This window comes from Lytechinus variegatus, chromosome 8 (genome assembly GCF_018143015.1).
Source record: "Lytechinus variegatus isolate NC3 chromosome 8, Lvar_3.0, whole genome shotgun sequence".
Lineage (NCBI taxonomy): Eukaryota > Metazoa > Echinodermata > Echinoidea > Temnopleuroida > Toxopneustidae > Lytechinus > Lytechinus variegatus.
Genome location: NC_054747.1, coordinates 6041597 through 6063472, shown reverse-complemented (window position 1 = coordinate 6063472; position 21876 = coordinate 6041597). Strand labels below are relative to the sequence as shown.

Genomic DNA, 21876 nt, shown 5'->3' with positions numbered 1-21876 from the left:
GAAAAGCACATGTTTAGAGCGTTGTCTTTATTCCAGACCCGGTGATTTAAACATGATTTAAACAATCCTAAAAACAAAAGACTCATATTCTTATTCTTGTGGAATATTATGCTTAGTCTTTCGTCTGGACCCGGTTATTTAAAAGATAAAGAAATATTGAAAAAAATGACAGTTGAGACCAATCTTCAAAATTAAACCCACTTAAAATGCTTGGGCTAAGAGTGTTGTCTTTACCCCTCACCGACGTATATTATAATTTTTGAAACGACCAGGTCTGAAAAAAGACTTTGGACTTGCATTATAATTTTCGAATTAACCGGGTCTGGAAAAAAGACTTTGGACGTATATTATAATTTTGAAACAACCGGTCTGGTAAAAAGACTTTGGACGTATATTACAATTTTGAAAAACCGGGTCTGGAAAAAGACTTGGACTTGTACTGTAATATTTCATTAACCGGGTCTGGAAAAAAGACTTTGAACTTTTGTGCTATATGAACGCATTACTATAGGATATTAGTTTAGAACGAATTCGCCAAAAATCACTTCAAATTTATTACATATGTGGGTAAAGTCATTATTACATTTGTGGGTAAAGTGCATTATTACATTTGTGGGTAAAGTGTTATTACATTTGTGGGCGTTATTACATTTGTGGGTAAAGTGTTATTACATTTGTGGGCGATCAAAAATTATTACATTTGTGGGTAAAGTGTTATTACATTTGTGGGCGTTATTACATTTGTGGGTAAAGTGTTATTACATTTGTGGGCGTTATTACATTTGTGGGCGATTATTACATTTGTGGGTGTAACAGTCCCCCCCCCCCCCGTTCACAAGGTAAAACAAAATATCTAAATTTGATTGATTTCAGTAAATAATAGGGCCATAATGACGAAATTCTAGCACGTGTGAAATCAAACTGGAACATGATTAGAATCACGAATTCAGACTTTTTTGTAATTATTTTATTGCTGTGCACTCATCGTAGTTTGCATTTGCGATGCAGTGCTTTGCAAGGACATATACCGCATTCGCTCGGGAATTTGAATTCAAATCTTAGTTTCCGAGTGAGCGTGTGAAAGGTCCGATGATTCTGAAGACGAATTGCAATAATCATCATTACAATGATTTACGTGTGATAAGGTCCTAGCATTCTAATCTTTACATACCGGTAGATCGTTTAGACGAGAAACTAATCCCACTGCATTTTATATTCCTCTCGCAATCTCATTCTATAGAGAAATACCTTTCAGGTGGTCCTTGTTCATGACGGCTATGATTCTTATGTTATTCTTCTTTACGATTCCATCAACTGGGTTGTTGGTACAAGGATGAATGGAGACTCCAACACTGGCCTCTACGGTTCTTCCAGAATAGGCATCGCAATCGTAAGCGCCCTGAAACACACGGTTTTAACATAATTGAAAATACGTAGATTAAAGTTTAGTATAAACTACTGGATGAACAAGACATTGAAATCAAGTCACAAATTTGGTTGATGTGAGTGTAGCATTTGCCCTTTCTTTTTTACACTTTCAAAAATCAAGTTGATATCAAGGTGGACCTCTGAGGAGTTTTAAATTTTTCTGAAAAACAAAAGAATTCAAAGGGAAAGTTCACCCTGACAAAAACAAATTATTGTAAAAATAGCAGAAAAAAATGATAAATAATATTGCTGAAAGTTTGGGAAAAATCCATCCAGGAATAAACAAATTATTAGAATTATAATTATTTGATTTGTGATGTCATAATACGAGCAGCATTCCTACATAGCAAATGGTAAAAAAAAATCAATGAAAAGTAATTTTCTAAAAAAAAAATGAAAATAGTTTTTACTGTACCTTTTGTATATCAATAAACAAACCTTTTTCACACCCGACCATCATGAAAAGGAAACAAAATAAGGTCACCAGGAATCATTAAAAATCAACATCATGCATTTCATTTTACATTATATATGGGGTAGCTGCTCGTTAATTACGTCACAAATCCAAAACTTTAAATTCTAATAACTTTCTTGATCTTAAACGGATATTCATCAATATTTTCATGTTATTTTTCTGCTATTTTTACAACAATTTATTTTAGGGTGAACTTCCCCTTTATTATCATTACTAGTACGCCTGACAGCTAAAATATACACCTTACATTCTAAATGTGTAATGTATTAAACCGAACAATGATAATAAAATAATAATAATAATAATGATAATAATAATGATGATAATAATAATAATTTATATAGCACTTCATACATGGTTTCTATGCGCTTTACATTGTAATTATGATTACCTCGTATAGGATCCATCACTATTCCATACATAATAGTGCACCATCTCCACTCCCTGGGGAGTACCCTGGGCAGACAACCGTCTATCGATGCACACATACCAACATTGACTTTCACATCCTACCGGTTACCAATTCAACACCTGGGTTGAAAGTGACAAATGGATAAGTGCCTTGTCAAGGACATAGCGCCGAGTGGGATTCGAACCATTGACCTTGCTTTAATAGTCAAATGGGTGAATCACTACACCACGACGCACTCCAAATTTTAACCAGAATATTTGAGAGCTAGATTTGACTTTAAATCACTTCCATATTCTTTTCGTAATGAAAATATCTTTTAATTAGCTAAACCAAATACAAATCATTGTAGAAGAATATAATGGACGGAGCCTCATTATGATATATCCCTGCTTCTCTTTGTCAACTACAAACTTTAACCACCTCAAGAATATCCACCTAATTTTTTCATCATCAGATAGGGTTTCTAATGGCGGACGGTGTTATTGCAGAAGTCTTTGCTTACGATCAGGATACTTTACTGAGTTTACCCATTGATAGCAATGTTGAGGTCAATGGAGTTTATGCATATAAGATTGACCAGCCCTCGATCATCGATCCCTTATGCAACCCTGCTAATGGTAGGCTTTTATTTGCAAGTCAGTTTTGTTCATTATAGTCGACTAATTTTTTGACATTGTTCTAAAGTATAAACAAAATTTCCGAAACTTCGCCATAACACCCAAACTTCTAGATTTCAATAAAATTCAACCCAATGCATTGCCGTCGCCTAAAAAACGGCGTGACTCAACCTGAAACCTTGAAGAATAGACTTCCCACTGACGTAGATGGTCTTCAGGAAGGCATTCATATACAAAGTCTTTGGGAATGACACAAGTTAATGGACACGGCAAGAGCACGTGAAATACCACTTACTAAGAGATAGACATTTAGGACATGGATGGAGTCAAGGCCGGTTACAAAAAAAACAAACTTATATAGTCATTGTGGGCCTACACATTACCCGACCAGAGGCTAAGGTCAAGACCGGCAAGTAATAGCCTCAATGCCGGTCATATGTCAATCCCCTTTTTAATTTCTCATCACGAAAAACGATTTATTTGTAAACTCCTAGATTTAATCATCACACCAACTCAGTCGGGGATGATGGGAGGTGAGCCTATTTATCTCTACGGGCCGTGTTGGGTGCTAGAGATTATTCTGACTTGCGTTTTTACGTATAACGATGACATCATCCAAGAAGTTAACGCCACTGTAGTAGATACCAATAAAGCATATTGCATTCCAGATCCCTTCTTTCTAATCGGTGAAGTCATCATCTCTGTTGTAAGAGAAGGCAATCATCACACCAACTCACCATCTACTGTGTATACAATCAGTAAGTATTGCTTCAGTTACACAATCGAAACTGACTTCAAAACAACCGATGACTATGTCATGGTAAAAACATAATCTAGAGAATTAATATTAATCTGATTGACATGGCGAGTATAGAGGTTGCTCTCAGACGGGGTTAAAGCTCAATCTTTTGATTATCATGCAATGAGAGGGTTATCATTACCCATTATTACAATGTACACATAAGGCTACAAATTGAGATGCAGGCTTACATAGTCTTAGTAAAACCGTTTTTCCAACTTCACCTTTCTGCTATAATTATATCGGTAATGTTTCTCTTCGTACATAATTGATTGTAATGATGTATCAAGTTCGCATGCTCCTTTAGATAATGTTGCATCTCAAAATTCAACCAAGTAAATTCAGTCGATTAAAGGCAAGCTGGATAAAGAGGCGAAAGTTGTTTTTTCTGCTCCCTACCAAGTAATTCCATCCCCACGGATATATTAAGCAGGAATTCAGTTGGATTCATTTGCACCTAATATTAGGGGTTTTAAAAGTTAGAAAGAATGTGTCATCACCTTCATTGGCCTTAGTCAATCTTAATCACTTGATATAAATAAATTCTGCAAAGTTCTTATACATATTTTTTGAATTCTGCAGCCGAGAGCAATAGAGTCGCTCCTACCATAACAAGAGGAGACCCCGACAGTCCCGCTTGGTACACTGCTGGAAATGAATTAGTCATCAGTTGGGAAAAAGATGAGGACAACTTTGGCAGCTCCGACAGCGCCCTCTCAATAAGTGTTCTTGCATACCGAGAGGACGACCCTGGACCACGATGGGAAAAAGTGTATGACGTAACAAGCGGGACTAAAGATGACGGCTCTTACGCATTCACCCCATCGGCACAGAGTGGTGTGACGGAAGAGAACGCATTTGGTGTTATCCGCATTACCGGGAATTCTGACGAGTAAGATGGAGTAGTTCGAATCGTTTATTTTTTCTTCATCTTCCTGTAATAAAATAGCGCCTGTAACGTATGGAATTAATCCATGCAAGACACAATCATCTTTTGCCAAAAAGTGGTGAAAATGTTCTGGTCTTAATAATTTCATGTTTAGGTTTCCGCCCTTAAGAATGGTTATTACCTGTACAGTGACACAGCCACACACGAACAGAATAAATGATGATCATGATATTTGTCATAAATTAAATCATTTTTGTCTGCTTGATCAGTTAAACTATTTTGGGTTTTGTTCTTATTTCAATGAAGCCGTAAGCGTGTTCTCTGGAGTGATGTTCATCCCTTAAGTTATCTCCTAGAAGATTCGTATCAAGATAATACAGTTCAATGGGCCTCGGATAAATGCAATGAATGGATCACATCAGATGATGCTAAAGGGATTGTTCTGAATGTATGTACTTTCTCATATCTTATGTATTGCAATGTCTATTTTCCCATATATATATATATATATATATATATATATATATATATATATATATATATATATATATATATGTAGTACATAGTCCTCATGTTTCTTTAAAATTATTATATATTTAACGACCTATCACATTTCGCATGTGGGATACAGGCGAAAAGACACATAAGACACATAGTAGGCCTACATCTCTTTGCGAGGTAATGCATTCAGTTCCAACAAACAGTTTATTCCAAAAGATGTTCCCAATTTTTCACGCATCCTCGCGTCTTCTTTAATACTTAATTTACAGAAAGTTTCCACAACTATGCCGAATATTCAATAAACCTTTCATTTTAGGGCCTAGTTTCTATTATTGTGTTTGAAATATCAAATTATTTAGAAATGTCATATTTATATTGATATCGTACTTCCTTCAAATATTTTTCGGATGCTTATAGTTTAATTGTGATAAATAATTAACTTTGGTATTACTATCATCATCAAGTAGTAGGAATGGTCAATGACAGGAAGGCATTTTTGTTTTCGGTCATGTAGGCATATAATACAAGCTCGAACTTTATATAAATTTATAGCCATTGTTTTATTCCCATTTTCCTACGCTTAACATCCCTTGCAGAATAGAACAGAATGTCCATGCACCCTAGACCAAGCTGAAGAAGACGTTGGACGATTTATCACAGATGTTTCTTGTCATCCAGATGGCGGGGTATCTAATTGCGCCAGACACCAAGGTGCCATACACTGCTTATTTGCTGCTTACCCAAGGTTGGCTTGAAATAAATTATAATCTTTGGCCTCGCCCTCCTTCCATTCCTTTCTGTTTAAGAGCTGTATTTCCCCATTTTCATTTGGTTGCCCCAATATCCTTTCATGCAAACCATTCATACCTCGATCAAATTTATTATCAATAAACATGATGATCTCAGTCGCTCAGAGCAAGGAGCAAAGGTTAAGTGCGCGTTAGTGCCTTTAAGAATCTACAAACTTTCTCAACCCAAACATTCTACACCTATCATGTTCTTTGTCCTATAGTCCTGGAACGATGTCTGGAACCACATGTTGTTACGATGCTAATCGTCTCCTAATGCACTCCGGGGATACTAGATACGCTGGTACAGACACCCGATCACACATCCGTGGTGCTGTCCCCTATAGGCAGAAGAACCTCGTCCCTGAACTGTCCCTTTGGTCAAATGACGTGATGCCTAAATATATTTGTTGCGAGTGGGCTAATGACGACAGTTGTTCCGCCTATATGACCAGGAGACCTACGGCAGATTGTGTTGCATACGAACCGCCAGTTAACGGTAAGTGGGCCGAGGTAGCTTGGTAGAAGTTCATGAGACATATATCAAAATTTGTTATAAGCAAATTCTCCTTTTTAGCTATAGATCTATGGTGTCTTTTAAAAGGTTACTGTCTCATCGCTTTAAGTGTGTCAGTAGAACTGCTTTTGCCCCCTTGAGGTTCTATACCGGGACAATCGAAAATAATGTAGGGTGCAGTTCATCATTTTAGTCTTTATGGGAAAGAATGACTCCTGGTGGGATCTTAGTCCAACGGGTGGTGGCTATAGTTTAGCTATATTTTTGCCGTTTCCTGCTGTTTTTGACATGATGAGATGAATACTGAGATCACTCAGCCACGTTGACCCACGGCTCTCGATCATCACAGCTAGCAAGAGGCCATTGCGACCAGCAATCACTTTCACACATCATAATAATTGACATTCAGGTAGTTATCGTCGAATATATTAATTTTGAGAGTGACAGCAAAACGGAATGATGGCGACTGCGACTGAATCTACATAACGATTTCAACTGAGAGTGAATGCTCCCGTGAAACTTGACAATAGGCAATGAACGCTCAAGGCACTGGTTTTGAAGATGTCCACAAGAGACCGATATTTCACAAGTAAAAAACGGTCATCGAGAGGGATTGTAAGAGGGAAAGATGTCCTTTGGAAATGATCGCACTGAAGAATATTTTGATGATGCTGATCCGGCTATCCATTATTGTTTTTTGTCTCTCCTGAACGAAGTTCGACAGAGACATACTAATCACTTTTCCTGTTAGTCCTTTGGTCTGTTAAAGAATGTTAAAGTTCAACTTCCTCCCATTTCTTTATTTCTACATCAATGAAGTAACACTTGGTATATATATGATCCTTGGGTAATAACACATGTGACACCTTGAGAACAATGGGGTCAAAGGTCATTTCAGGTTCAAAGCTCAAATGATATGAGGTCATATTCATCCCTTTTGGTCAGCTTGCTCTCATTTCTTTAGTTAAAATGATCTTTGGGCAATACCACACGTGTGTTATTGAGGAAGGGGGGGGGGTGTCAAAGGTAAAGTTTTTGTTCAAGTTGGTCTCATTTCTTTATTTCTGCATCAATGAAGATTATTCTTGGCACATATGATACTTGGGTAATATCATATGTGACCGCATGAAAATGAATGGGTCAAAGGTCAGATGATATGAGGTCATGTTCTTTTAAAAGTTCAAGTTTTAAAAGTTTTTATTCAACGTGCTCTTATTCCTTTATTTACATAGCATATATGCTAACATTTGATACAAATGATCTTTTGGTAATACCACATGTGTGTTTTTATTCAAGATCATCAATGATTCAAGATCATCAAGGGCTCAAAAGGTCAAGTGTTTATTAAAACTGCTCTTATTTTGGAGTTCTGCACCAAATGTGTTTACACTTGGTACAAATGATCCTTGGGTAATACTACATATGTTTTCATGAGGATGATGGGGTCAAAGATCATCTAGGGGTCAAAGGGTAAAATTATATGACGTTGTGTCCATCCGTATCTAAAGTATTTGTTCAACTTGCTCTCATTTCTTTTTATCTGCATTAATTGTGTTTATACTCGGGGTACAAATGATTTTTGGTGATACCAAAGTGTGTTCTTGAGGATGAAAAGGTCAAAGGTCAATTATGGATCGTAAGATCATACTGGATATTTTATCAATCGAGAAATCAGGCTAAACTTGTGGTTCGAGACCCTTTCACAGTTACTTATCATTGTCTCTCAATTAGACCCAACCCTTCGGATTTACAAAGACATCTTCAGTAGTTATAATGCTTTCGAACTAACGCATTAAAGTGCACAGACACTTATTTTAATCTTAAGCTTTCAAAAAAACCCCAAAACATTAAGTTCTCATAAACCCATCGCTACAGTCAATAGGCATACAATTTCTGTTTTTACATCAATTTTCCAATAAATAAATGCAGTGCCCACATGCATAGTTCAATAGAGAATGATGACCATTTATCGATTGTACTAGAGAACTTTGGCTATCAAATTTGATTGCTCAAGGACACAAACTTGCCACTAAAAACAAGACAAATTATTGAATCAGAGGACAGTAGCCATAAAGATAGATTTCACAAGAGAATACTAGTATTGTTGTCGAATTCACGTCATTTTCTATTCTATCCCACGGTGTCGTTTCCTTCAGCAAGGAATTGATGCACACTGCGCTGCACTCTACCAAGGTTTCAGGTGGGGAAAATGTGTACCTGACAAGCATTCTATCATTGACCGCATTTCGCCCAACAGCTGCTGTTCTTATGCTATGGTATTTATGCGCATTATTTTAGAGCGCTCAAAGATAAGTTTATATCAGTTTTAAGCGATACAAGTTAGTATGATTATCATTATTTTATCATTTCAGCTATTTCTTTTGGCGATCCTCATTTCATCACGATGGACCGATATAACTTCACATTTAACGGACTAGGAGAGTATACCTTACTTCGATATGCGAGAGAGAAGACAGGATATTACTTCTTTGAGCTACAGGGGAGGATGATACAAACATACAATGGTAAAGTTAAAAACAATTGTTGTTCAGTGTTGCTGTAAAGGAGTACAAAAAATTGAACAAGACACCTTTACAGCTTGGTTTGAAAAACAGGAAATCTTGAGACCTATAAGAATTTACCATGATTCTATTATAAACATGTTTTCCAGTGCTCCACATATCTCGGCCTTTAGTGTACCCAAAATATCTCCATTACAAATACATGTTTATGAATCTATCCAAGTTTGACATGAACCCAGATCCATAAACAAAGGGATAGAGATCTAACCACTGACTTGTGAGGAAATTGATCACAGCATAGGCTTCCCACTAAAGTATGTGAAGCATTTCATGACACAAATAGTAAGTTATTTTCACTGATTTTGATTAGTTACTAAAATTATTCCATCTATTTGCGGCCGGGACCAAATCCGTCGGTGAAAAAATCACTGAAAAACTCTTCATGAAATGTTAAGTATGTTCGACTCCGGAAGATACGTTCGAGCTGGTTTTGAATGAAATTGATTGAACAGAAGAGAACTTTGTCTTAATTTGCACAACGAAGTGTCTCAATTTATTTTTGGTTCCCCAGGTGAAAGGTTTAATGTAACACAGTTGTCAGCGATAGCAATGAAAGATTTGAATTCCGACACCATCTTTATTGAGGCAGGAGTGAACAGTGGATTACAAATCTACAGGAAAGGTGCGAATGGTGTATGGCGTTTGGTTTATTTCTCCCAGCAGACACTTCGCGTTCTTCAAGGTGAGTAGGTGGCAGATTGGAACCCTGCGGTACACCATTAAAACTAAAAAATAACAACGAATACCATTTGTATATTTCACTGGGAAAATTAGCAAACCTTAAGGTGCTTAAAAAAGGTAGATAGCATCGTTGTGCTCAAATATACATGTATATTTGTTGCTTTAATACCTCCCCAAATGTAAACGATAAACGCTATGCAAAGTAAAGCTTAAATTAGTGCAATTATCAACGATAAACTTCGATATTATGAGGTATATTTAGATGTTCTCATAAGTATCAGTCGTTCCTACATGTACACGGAAGACTGAATAGCTCAGTTGATTTTATTCGCTCATTGTCAGGCTTTAGTCACATCAGCGAAACCAATTCCATACCAACCAAGTCTAAATAATTTCAATTCCAATAACTCTATCCATCGGTTTGGTACTGGTTGCTTTAGTGTGACTGACTTTAGCAAAATGCTTGCCACGTACGCATAATTCATAGTTGCAAATTTTGAATAGGCCTAATACGGTGCCATTTGAGACTTTTTTGTCGTCTAAATAACATTTACCTAACCGAGATATCTCATTTTTCTTTTGAAGATAGACCTACAAGTGATTATCCCCCTATGCAAACAATAATTGTATTCCTTTTGTCTGCATTTTATTCAGGTTGTGCTGTGGAGGTCACAAGATTGGAACGCGAGGATGAAATCTACGAATTGGTGGTCACGTTTGAAGCAACCGGCATTTCCGTCCGAGTAACATACAGCTTCAAAGAAATGCTTGCTGTGCAACCAATCCTGCCTACAACACTGGAGGTATTCACAATTTATACATAATAGGCCTATACAGTGCGTATCAAAAAAGGGTTTTCACTTTGAAAAAGCCCTGGGAATTAAAAAATATACAACATGTGGGTAATTTTTTCACATATAATCTTGGGTTTGGGTCTCACCTATCTAATGAAAGTAAAAGTTTTGACAGAATGTTACACTTGAGTGAGCACTGTCCATTTTTGTAAAGCTCGCAGAAATCTGTTTGCGCAGAAATGCTTGTTTTCACGCTGTGTCAAGGGGAAAGGGCGAAATCAAACTTACCCTGCGAAACATTTCTCATACATTTCCCTTGCACTTTTAGTCGATTGAAATAAAACGGATACATTCCAGCATTTTGTAACAATTTTGCCACCCAAATTGAAATTTCAACACTTAGTAAGCACAACCTTTACTCGTTTGTGTGCCAGCTGGATCTGAGGACATAATTGAATGTCAACAAAAGTTTATATCAGACATCTCCAGCATTTTTTACGAAGTTGGTGTCATTAAAGTGGGTTTACATTTCATTTTTAATTTGATACTTGTTTCCTCCACACTTTTCCCAAGCTTGACAATGATTAATGAAATGAAAATGAAGCTTTAGGCATTTCATGTAAATCACAGCTCAGTGTAAAGCAAATATCGTCAAGATGGCCTCGGTGTGTGGGGGAGTGGGATGGGGCGCAATGCACTCTTCGAAGTGTATTGGGCAAGGAAACAAGTTAAAAAGGGTAAAAAAAATATCATCAAATCAATTTACCAGCTAAATTCCACATGTTCTTCATGATTATGGTCTACTTTTATTCGCATAACTATTTTCAAGTTCTGCGCAAATCATTTTTCACTAACTTTTCAAAAGTAAGTGGTGCTCACTCAAGCGGAAATATTTTTCGACAGTTATATCGTCATTTGCTGAAATGGATCTGTACCGATGTTAAAATGTGGAAAAATCTTTAGGATATTACAAATATATAATTTTACAGGATTTTTTCTAAGTGTAAACTTTTTTTCGATACGCACTGTATACAGTACATGTGCATATATTTTGGTGTAAACCAATAAGGCTCCATTCAACAGAATGGAATCCCTTGAATTGTCAAGGGCTCCAAGATCACTGAAATACTTTGTCTCTGTGGGGAAAAAAACCCTTAAAACATGACTTCTTGACAATAAGGACACTAATAAAATCAATTCATAATGGGGATTTAGCGATTAATCATGAACTTTATAACATATTGCCAGCGTTCTTTTTCTTCCAGACACAGTGCATCAGTGTTCCTTTTCTTTGATTTATAGAGCGATCAACTGTTCGGGTTGCTAGGCAACATGGATGGTAACCCTAGCAACGATCTGCAGCGTCGAGACAGTAATGGCTTTCTTGATAATCCTACTGAAGAGGAGATCTTCCAGTTTGGACAAACATGTAAGATAATTGCTGCTATAAAACTTTTGAATACCTATAATATAGCTCGTGCTATTATTTTTAATAGCAATTGTTAACCAACCCCACCCCCACAGATTACATGTGAACTACCCAATTAGAATAAGACAAACAGGAGTTACAATGGTTATTGTAAAAGTATCATTTCGCTGAAGTATTCAAAATATTACAAAACTTACATTTACAGTGTGGGGAAAAGAGTTTTTAGATTAGTGGCTTCCAAGAAAAAATTATCCAGGATTGGAACCATGGCTTGACAATGCTAGGAAGAATGTAGTGTCTCACCGTGTTTTCATCGTGACACTGTGAAACCCTTTCACGAAGTGTGAGTGTTCACACTGGGTCCACATAGTTATTGACTATGTGATAATTCGATTCACACTGTCAACTTAAAGATAATTTCACATTGTGTTCCACAAAACGAGTTTTGGGACGCAATGTCGAACACTGGGTTTTTTTCTAGCAGGGCGATTAAACCATCAGGACACGTGGACGCTTGAACCACACATTAATTATTAAATAATGAGGGTCAGATCCAAGAAATTATCAAGAATATCTGCTTTACTTTCCAGGGGAAATCGAAGCAGATAACAATCTTCTCCGCTACACGGCCGGAAGAGATCATTCTGACTACCATGACTCTACGTTTGTACCCCTAATGGACGTGACCCTTCCGACACCCTACTCAGCATGTGAGGGTGTCATACAGTGTCTGTTTGATTACGAAGTATCGGGTTATGATCACAATCTTGCAATGGCCACCCTGGAGGCTTTCAAAGCCTTCGAGAATACATCTGAAATTATTCGAAAAGGTTAGTAAAGGCAACGCACTTTGTTAAATCATGGACCCTATGGGCCGTATAGGATCCATACCTACTAGGGTCCATGGTTAAATTATCCCCTGTGGATCTCAAATGGATCGATGTGAGTGGAGCATTTGATCACATTGTAGGGCATCAGAATATTGATTATCTCATTTTGAGATTGCACCATGGTTTCGTTGCAGAAATAGTTGTAATCAAACGCAACTTGAATTTGATTTATTTTCCTTATCCTTCACAGTTGACTCATGTCCGTATCAGAACACACCGAAAAACGGAAACAAGACTTACGCATCAGATTCGAATCAGTACTTCAAGGATGCTACTGTGACGTTCAGTTGCAAGGAAGGATGGGTCTTGTCTGGTTCTGCAGTTAGAACATGCGATTATAGCTCAAATAATGGAACCTTGGAATGGACAGGATCAGAGACGCCAAGCGAATGCATTGGTAAAGTATAATTTAGCTAGTTTCTCAGCAGCCTGAGGTTCGTTTTTCTCAACATAAAAAATCTATCGCTTCTTCGACATCCAATTGAACACTTACGTTATGGAATCTTCATGTATTTCTTGTGTTTTTTTTAACATGGGTATAGCCCGATCCTGAAAATCATTCAGTACTTCCAGAATTTCGAAATATTGCGGGATATTCAAAAACACGAAAATGGTTACCAGAGTTGCAGGGTTCCCAGAATTCTAATGTACATTATGGCATTTCAAGAAACTTGATATTGAAATTATGTTCTTCATGGTTTTCATCTGTTCAGACAGTTAGAGAAATTCTAAAACAATTATGACAGTTCTTAAAATCGTAATCCCAGTTTGTGTATTAAAAATAAAATCTAAAATGCATCACGGCAGTTCTTAAAACCCGAAATCAATTTCAGCGGCTAAAGGACTCTAAACTATGTTATGGCATATCAAGTAAGAATCTGTAAAACAACTGTTAAACTGTTGTGTAATTAGGCCTACTCGGGGATTTATTGCATTTTTGCAACCTCATTCTACCATGGCATTATATGAAAGCAGGCAATGTTCAATACCTAATTAAACAAGCTTAATATTCTGAAGCTCAGTTTACGTACGTTAGGCCATGGTTTAAATCTATGCTAAAAGTACATGAAGTCGGTAGTGTCAATTGGTTAACATTGTAATATTTTGTGCTCTCGCTCTTCTCTTTCATCTTGCTATAATGGTGAAGAAATGTAATTCAGTTATCAATCCCAGACATTAGTGAATGATTACAGATTAATCTATATTGTTAGAGATTTATGTCTCAATTGGCTGACAAAAGTTAAACCACGACTTTATTTAGACCAAGTTCTTTTATTAATATTTAACTCTAATGTTGAATATGAACCCAAGCAAAATTAACAAATAATATTTCCTTTGTCATTCTATAGCGTCAGTTTGTGGTTCCTTACAACCACCAGACAATGGATATCTAGTTGTCGATCAAACAGGGACGAATGTTTCGGTTTCTTGTAATGAGGGTTATTCTCCTAGTGAAAACATTACCTGCAACTTGGGAAGTTGGAATAATCTTCCTCCACAGTGTCTTTCAGATGGTAAACATTTTTTAGATTCATTTTGAGACTTCTTATCATGCTGGCGTTGATATTGATACGATGATGTTGATGGTGAGTGGTGCTTGTTTTCTTTCATGAGATGGTAGGAACGTTATGGAGGTTGTGAAGTGGAAAATCATGAAAGAAAAATCTACAAATATTAAAAATCATTTACAACGATTCTATATTTTCAAGATGGCATTAGAAAGTCAAAGTACTTATGAAATACATAAAATCAAAAGTATTTATGAAAACTTTCGTATTTTTCTCCGTTTTTCGTTTGCAAATCAGAAGAGCACACGACTCCGAATGCAGAGACAACATTCATGACAGTGAGTACATATGAATCTAAAAGTTCAACGACCCACTCTGAGATGACATCATACTCTTCAAATGAACCCACTGGTAATTTTACATAACAAACAACTTTTATGTCTAATTATATCATATGAATGTAGTATGATTGTAATACAGGGTCATTCGAGCATAGTAAACCTGGAAACAATAGATCAAAACATATCCCACAGTGTTGGGCGTGAACACATTGGCCCGATTCTCGAACGGTGTTGTGGCTAACTTAGCCCGTGCTAAGTTAGCCCACCGAGCATTTCACAAAGCGTGGGCTATATTTAGCACCCCCGGCTAATTTTTAGCACGGTGGGCTAAATCTACGACAAATCGATGACTGAAGTTAGCGCTCGATTACAGCACTTCACTGAGCTTGCTCAGTGTAATTAAGCAGTACTGAGCATGCTCAATGCCGTATTAAAAGTTTAGCCTGCTAGAGTGCTAGGTACATGAAAACGTCCCCATTGCAGTGTTTATGAGGCAAGACTCAACCAAAACAAATCACGTATCAGCAAAATGCACTTGAATTTCTTAGCAAACATTGTCATTACTAACCAATTGATTTGGGCCAACGTAGGTATTTACAATTTATTTTACTTACAAATTATCGATGAATAGATCTTTGACAAGTCAGCCTTTAGTTTCTATTACTAGAAGCAATTCAGTAATCGTTGTCAAAATTACAATCATTGCCAAGGCTTAAATCTACGACTATTTTTTGACATTTTTCTTGCACTATTGGTCTCAAACTTTGTTCGTTAAATGCTTCTCACTAAGCCTCACTGCATTCACCCCAAAATTGTGATCCTATAACACCTTTCCGTTTCTGTTATGTACATGCAGAGAAGAAGAAGAGCAAGGTAAAATGTACAATGTCATTAAAATGCAAAAAAAACCCAATATTTGCAAGATCTCTAGGAATAAATCTTCGGCTCTTTAGAATAAAACTCTTGAGCGATCTTATAAAGATTTGAACGTATTGAGGAAAAGATTGCTAGTTTGAAGCCTTAAGTTTCCTTTATTGGGACTACCTTACTTTGGTCACTCATTTTATGACCTAGTACAGATTATGACCCATTACCATGAGAATCTAATTTAATTTTGCTCGGGTTCAAATGTTTCCTTCCAAAATACTGTGCATTGCTTTCAGTCAATATTAACCTGGTTTACTCGAGTTTCCCCGTTTGGTTTTATTTCCTTCCTTGTTGATCTGTTTTTCAATCTATCTTGCTTCATATCTTTTACTACATCGTCCCTCTTTCTTTATCATATCTATCGCTTTTATTAATTTTGGCGGTGATTTTTAACCTGATTGTAAGAAGCAAAAAGAGGACCAAAGGCTAAAATCTAAAATTTTAGGGGAGGTCAGACATGGCGTATCTGGTAAAATTTTAAAAAGTTGAGAGTGAGCGAACTGAACGAGCAAAGGCTTATCATTTAAATATATTAATCTAATTTTTATAATAATAATAATATAGGGTGTTTATATTGCGCACTTATCCACCTTGTTAGGTGCTCAAGGCGCTCCTATATTACCCGGCTAAGCTAGGCGTTCATAGTGCACACAGTTTTTCAAGGAATTACTTCCTACCTGTACCCATTTACCTCACCTGGGTTGAGTGCAGCACACTGTGGATTAGTTCCTTGCTGAAGAAAATTACGCCATGGCTGGGATTCGAACCCACGACACTCTGTTTCAAAGTCCGAAGACTAATCGACTGGGCCACAACGCTCCAGATTTTGACAAAATATTCAAAAAGTAATAATGTCACTGTTTTCGCACCCATTGTCTCCCCCTATTTTCTTGGTCTTGAATATTTTTATTGTCCATGCCCCCTCACCTATATGTACGCCATTGGTAATGAATATGAATGCCTAATTTAAAAGTTATTAGTACACCAAGGTGGAATCGAATATTGGTCACGTGATTGTGAAACCGTCGCTTTACCGACTGAGATGTGAGCTATAACTTAATCTACATTAAAAACCAATAATAGAAAAATAAATTACATAGGCCTATTTAGTAAAACACGAATTAATCTTGATAGATGTTTTAATTGTAATTTTTTCTGATTTCAAGGTTTGGAAGCATGGATTATCGGTGTAATTGCAGGGTTTGGTGTTCTTGGTCTCCTCATCTTATTAACTCTATGTTTTATGCTTCGTAACAGTTATAAGATGAAAAAATACCAAAAATCACAGAGTGCAGGTGAGATGTTTAACCTTATTTCCTTTCAACTGTCTGGGCCTATGAGGCCTGTTTTAAGGCTTTCATCTCTTATTTAACTTTGGCTTACTTAAGAGATGTCTCGCTTTAAAAATAACAAACACTCTTTTAAGTTAGGTGAAAATTCGATTTAAATCTGATCATGTTGTTCATACGAGATATACTTTTGTGTTTGAAACCAATATTATACCAAACATGATAATTACATGTGCACACATTAAACAGACCATAATTGCAATAGACATCAAAGTTATTATTAGAATTGGCCTACAAACAGAAAAAATATCGTAGCAGAATGCAACGTGTATTTCACGCAGTTATATGTCACGGTGATTCGTCATTTCTTCGTTTTAATGAAGTTTTTATTTTACATTCCCAAACAGGTGTGTCAGAGAATTTAAATTATGGGTAAGTTCTGTAGTTACGTTCATTTAGTCGGCGATATATGCGAAGTTATCACTCATAGCCGTAGCACAGGAGGTGTTTTACAAAGATTTAACTTTGAATAGAGATTGCTCTTAAATTCCCTTTTATAGACTAGAAACATTCTGGAAAAAAAGGCCTATATAAAGTTTCAGAAGCATTTTGGGGTAAAAGTTGGGAACCGGACTTTTTAACACAATTCATATATGCTAAATCTGATAAGATCGGTTCCCAAGGTGATTTCTCAGGTTTTGACCACCTAATTTGCATATACAAAATGGCTACCAATTTGGCCATTCAGAATATTATTTTTACAATGTTCTCTAATTATATTCGCTTTCACAGACATGGATACTGCAAAATCTTGCATACATAACATGTCACCATTTGGGAAAATTGGCTATTTTGGTTTGCGGCAAATTAATTATGCAAATTTATGCATAGAATAGAGCCATTCTGGAAAAAGAGGCCTATTATAAACTTTAAGAAGAATTTTTGGGTAAAAGTTTGGAACCGGACTATTTCACACAATTCAAATATGCTGAATCTGATAAGATCGATTCTCAAGCTGATTTCTCATGTTTTGACCACCTAATTTGCATAAACAAAATGGCTGCCAAATTGACAATTCAGAATACTATTTCGACAATGTTCTCTAATTATATTTGCTTTCACAGATATAAATACTGCAAAATCCTGCATACATACGTGTATATACCTTTTTGGAAAATTTGTTATTTTTGCTTGTGGCTAATTAATTATGCAAATTTATGCATATTTTGGATCATTATGCTATAATTTGATAATTTCAGCTCAAATGTTTATATTTTTGGCATAAATAGCATTTGCATCATTACAAATAATTGTACGACCCTTAGAATATAATCTCACAGTGAACAAGAATGTATTTTATTGTTTTTTCAATTCTCATGTAATTCTTTGTATTTTGTCCCCTTTTTGTACATGTTTGTTATGGGATCTGTCAAGATATTGATTATCACTGGAAGAAAATAATCAGCTTCAATGATTTAATTATGTAATCACTTTTTTACATTTTTTATTCGTATATATCCATGGGCATAAACAGATCCACCCACATCTTCAAAGGAAAAAATTCGTGCAGGGAGTGCCTTCCCGTTTGAAAGCACACTGGTGGAGATCCAACGAATTTCAGGAACCAATCAGTATTAAAGCGAGTGTCACTATTAATTGCTTAAATTTTTATTATAAAATGGTATCTTGAATTATGACATCAATCAATTTATTTATATTTACAATTTTAAATGATGAATTATTAAATTTGAATTATGACAGTACTGTAATTCTCAACTCCTAATAGTCAATCAGTTGCATTTAATATCCTTTGGAGTAGTTATGTTCCCATATATAACAGAATCTGATCACACATTCATGTATATATATTTAGTGTAGTTTTTCTTTTACCAAAATGAAGTGAAAACAGTCTGCTGAAATGAGATGTCCTGTGTGTTTCTCCATTATGCTTGTCAAATAATCCCAATTTTGAAAAAAAAATTCTCAGACCTTAACCCGCATATAAACCATCTAATTTTACCTATCAATTAGACAGTTTTCCATGTTTTAAAAGCCAGACTGTGATTTCCTAAAGTTCCACAACGAATAAGTCACTGCATATCCTTTCAATAACAAATTTTTATCATTGGACTTCATTAACATATTACTTGTGCATCTCCATAATATATCTTTTCCAATGCAGTACTGCACCTGTCCTATCACGGTTTGTCGCTTCATCCAACTTAGAGGCATCCAGCTTCCCCCAGCTTGATATACACCTTTACCTTCGTGGTGTTGAATGATCAATGTCAGCTCGATTTGGTGTTCCATATTTCATTGATAGGGCAGCCTCATATTTTAAATATTCATCTCTAATTGTTGAAATCAAACTAATTTAGTACAAGTATTATGCGGAGGTAGTTCGTATCGAAGTCATCGTGTTTGTGTTCTTGAGATATGTCCGATTCTCATAATAATAATAATAATAATAGAGGTATATTTACCCAGGGTAGCCACTTCAGTTCCGATAACTGTTCTCCCAGCGGGCCCTGCTGTTATTATTACCCGGCTAAGCTAGGCTATATTTCTAATTGATAACGAAGATATCTTTCTCATGTCACAGATCCATAGAGAAGCATAAACTTTTGTCTTGAGAGAGAATCTGCTGACTGACCAGATCTTGTTTCAGGTGTTAAAATGCTCGGAGTGCACCTTTTTAATACCGCAGTGAATAATGTAATGTCCCTTTGGCCATTTATCAAACTTCTAATATTCACACATCTTCATATCTTCATAAGATATATTTCTAATTGATAACGAAGATATCTTTCAGAGGATGGTGGGTACCTGACATGTTTGCGTTCCTGTAGGTTATTATTAATCCACTTTAATTGATCGCTATTAAACTCAACAGCATCCAATAGCTTAAAAAGCTCTGATAGGCATGCGAGACTGATATTTCACCATCAAAGTCTAGGTCTAGAATTTTCTTCGATTGTAGAGCCAGGATATCTGTTTCTATGAGGAAAACAGTTGGCTAAGTTCTTTTTAACTTGACAACCGGTTTTGATACCACTGAACATGTCATTCTTTTTGGAAGACTGACAGTCTGTTTTGGAATTGATGATTTTGCACTCCAATGGCTTTCCTCTTACCTTGCCAACAGAGCTGTATGAAGCTGTATTCATCACTGGCGTGCAGTATCCTGTGACTACCCTTCGCTATGGAGTTCCTTGGGAGTCTGTCCTTGGTCCCTTACTCTTCAAACTGTACATCACTCCTCTTGGCTCTATAATGTGACTTCATGACCTTGGTATACACTTCTATGCTGATGTCATCCAGCTGTATACCTCACTTTTGATCCAAAAGTTAAAGATACAGAGGTTCATGCAGCTGCTGTTGTTGGTGCTGCCATTGAGGATTCGATTTTGGATGAAGGTCAACTTCCTGGAGCTTTACGATAAAAAGCGAAGTATCTTGTTCTGTCATCTCCATATATGCGTAATTATTATGACAACAACTCCAGTCTTAATAGTTGAGGAAGCTATATATCTCCAGTATGCAAGGCTAGATCTCTTGGCGTATTCTTTGATAGAACAATGAACATGAAGAAATGCACATCAGATGTCTGGATCAGACATTGTCTTACATGAGGTGGTGCAGAAAATATCATCCATGACCAGACAACCTCTAGACTGGACTTCTGCAACTGTCTACACGCTGGTTTACCTTCATCAGGTATCCCAAGCACTTTTTAACCATAGGACGCAGTGTGAAAATTTGTTCTGCATTGGGCAGTGACTGGGCTGGAAGCCTCCTCGTTTCGCCCATTTTTTTTACCATGGAGCTAATCTGTGTTTAGCCCCATGTTTTTATCATTTCCTCTTCTGTATTCAATATCGTTTGTCAAAAAATCTTCCAAGGCAAGGATTGGATGGAAGCTGTGGTTTTCAGTTATCACTTTGATGGTTGACTTGGGGAAAATGTATCATTGCCAAATAAATGAATAAATCGGTAATGACCAAAAACTTAGTAAGTGATCCAGTAATACAGACCCTTTGCATTTTCACAAATTGTTCTTTGGTTAACTGCTATGATACAAATGTAGTTCTGATGGAGCTGAATCAAATGATATAATTTTGCTACAAGGATGTTAACAATGTACTGATACTTATATCAGATTGATAAACTACACTGCTTAAGTCATACATTTATTTCATTATTAGATGTGTTATAAACATTACATTTCTTTTTTCAAGAAATTTCATTTCAGCATGATTACAGGTTTTCCAACTCCTAAACTGTTCTTTTCGTACGGGTTCATTGAATTGTTAATTTGCATGATTATAGGATAGGCATCAAAGTGTTTTTATATTGGGCATGTCTACTATACCTTGCAAGTATATTATTTTCTATATACAGTTGTGGGTGTGGGAGCATGTGTGTGTATTTGTTCCTGAGTACAATTAACATTTGCGGCAAAAGAAGTTTATCAAATGATTCAATCATTGAAGCTTAATATTTGTCTGCCATTGATATTAGTTTTTTAAAGATCTCATATCAAACAAATCCAAAGCAAATGGCAGAAAATACAGAAACATAAAGAAAAATCAAAGAATGATAAAATACATAGAAAAATTGACCTAAATATTATATTTAAGGGCCAAACAATTATCATAATGATACAAATGCTATTTGTACCCAAAATGATAAACTTTTTAGGTGTAATTATCAAATTATAGCATAATATTGCAAAATATGCATAAATTTGCATAATTAATCAGCCGAAAACAGAAATAACTAATTTTCCTGAATGGTACATGTTATGTATGCAGGATTTTGCAGTATCCATGTTGATGAAAGCGAGTATTATAAAAGAATATTGTAGAAATAAGATTTTAAATGGTCACTTTGGCAGCAATTTTGTTTATGCAAATTAGGTGGTCAAGACATTAAAAATTGGCTTGGGAACCGGTCTTATCAGATTCAGCACATTCAAATTAGGTGAAATAGACCGGTTCCCAACTTTT

At 36.1% G+C, this 21876-nt stretch overlaps 1 protein-coding gene across 1 annotated transcript in view; it reads left to right on the top strand.

Moving 5' to 3' along the window:
- LOC121420603 (sushi domain-containing protein 2-like) overlaps positions 1–19118 on the top strand; it is a 28857-nt gene extending 9739 nt beyond the window's left edge. Inside the window, exons 5-21 of the mRNA XM_041615265.1 lie at positions 1241–1390; positions 2770–2932; positions 3427–3690; positions 4314–4623; positions 4927–5068; positions 5718–5866; positions 6134–6408; positions 8799–8951; positions 9520–9690; positions 10344–10492; positions 11786–11912; positions 12503–12742; positions 12993–13199; positions 14152–14316; positions 14608–14721; positions 15508–15524; positions 19050–19118. Of these exons, the coding sequence (XP_041471199.1) occupies positions 1241–1390; positions 2770–2932; positions 3427–3690; positions 4314–4623; positions 4927–5068; positions 5718–5866; positions 6134–6408; positions 8799–8951; positions 9520–9690; positions 10344–10492; positions 11786–11912; positions 12503–12742; positions 12993–13199; positions 14152–14316; positions 14608–14721; positions 15508–15524; positions 19050–19118 (2865 nt within the window). The remainder of the gene's footprint in view (positions 1–1240; positions 1391–2769; positions 2933–3426; positions 3691–4313; positions 4624–4926; positions 5069–5717; positions 5867–6133; positions 6409–8798; positions 8952–9519; positions 9691–10343; positions 10493–11785; positions 11913–12502; positions 12743–12992; positions 13200–14151; positions 14317–14607; positions 14722–15507; positions 15525–19049) is intronic.
- The last annotated feature ends 2758 nt before the right edge of the window (positions 19119–21876 follow it).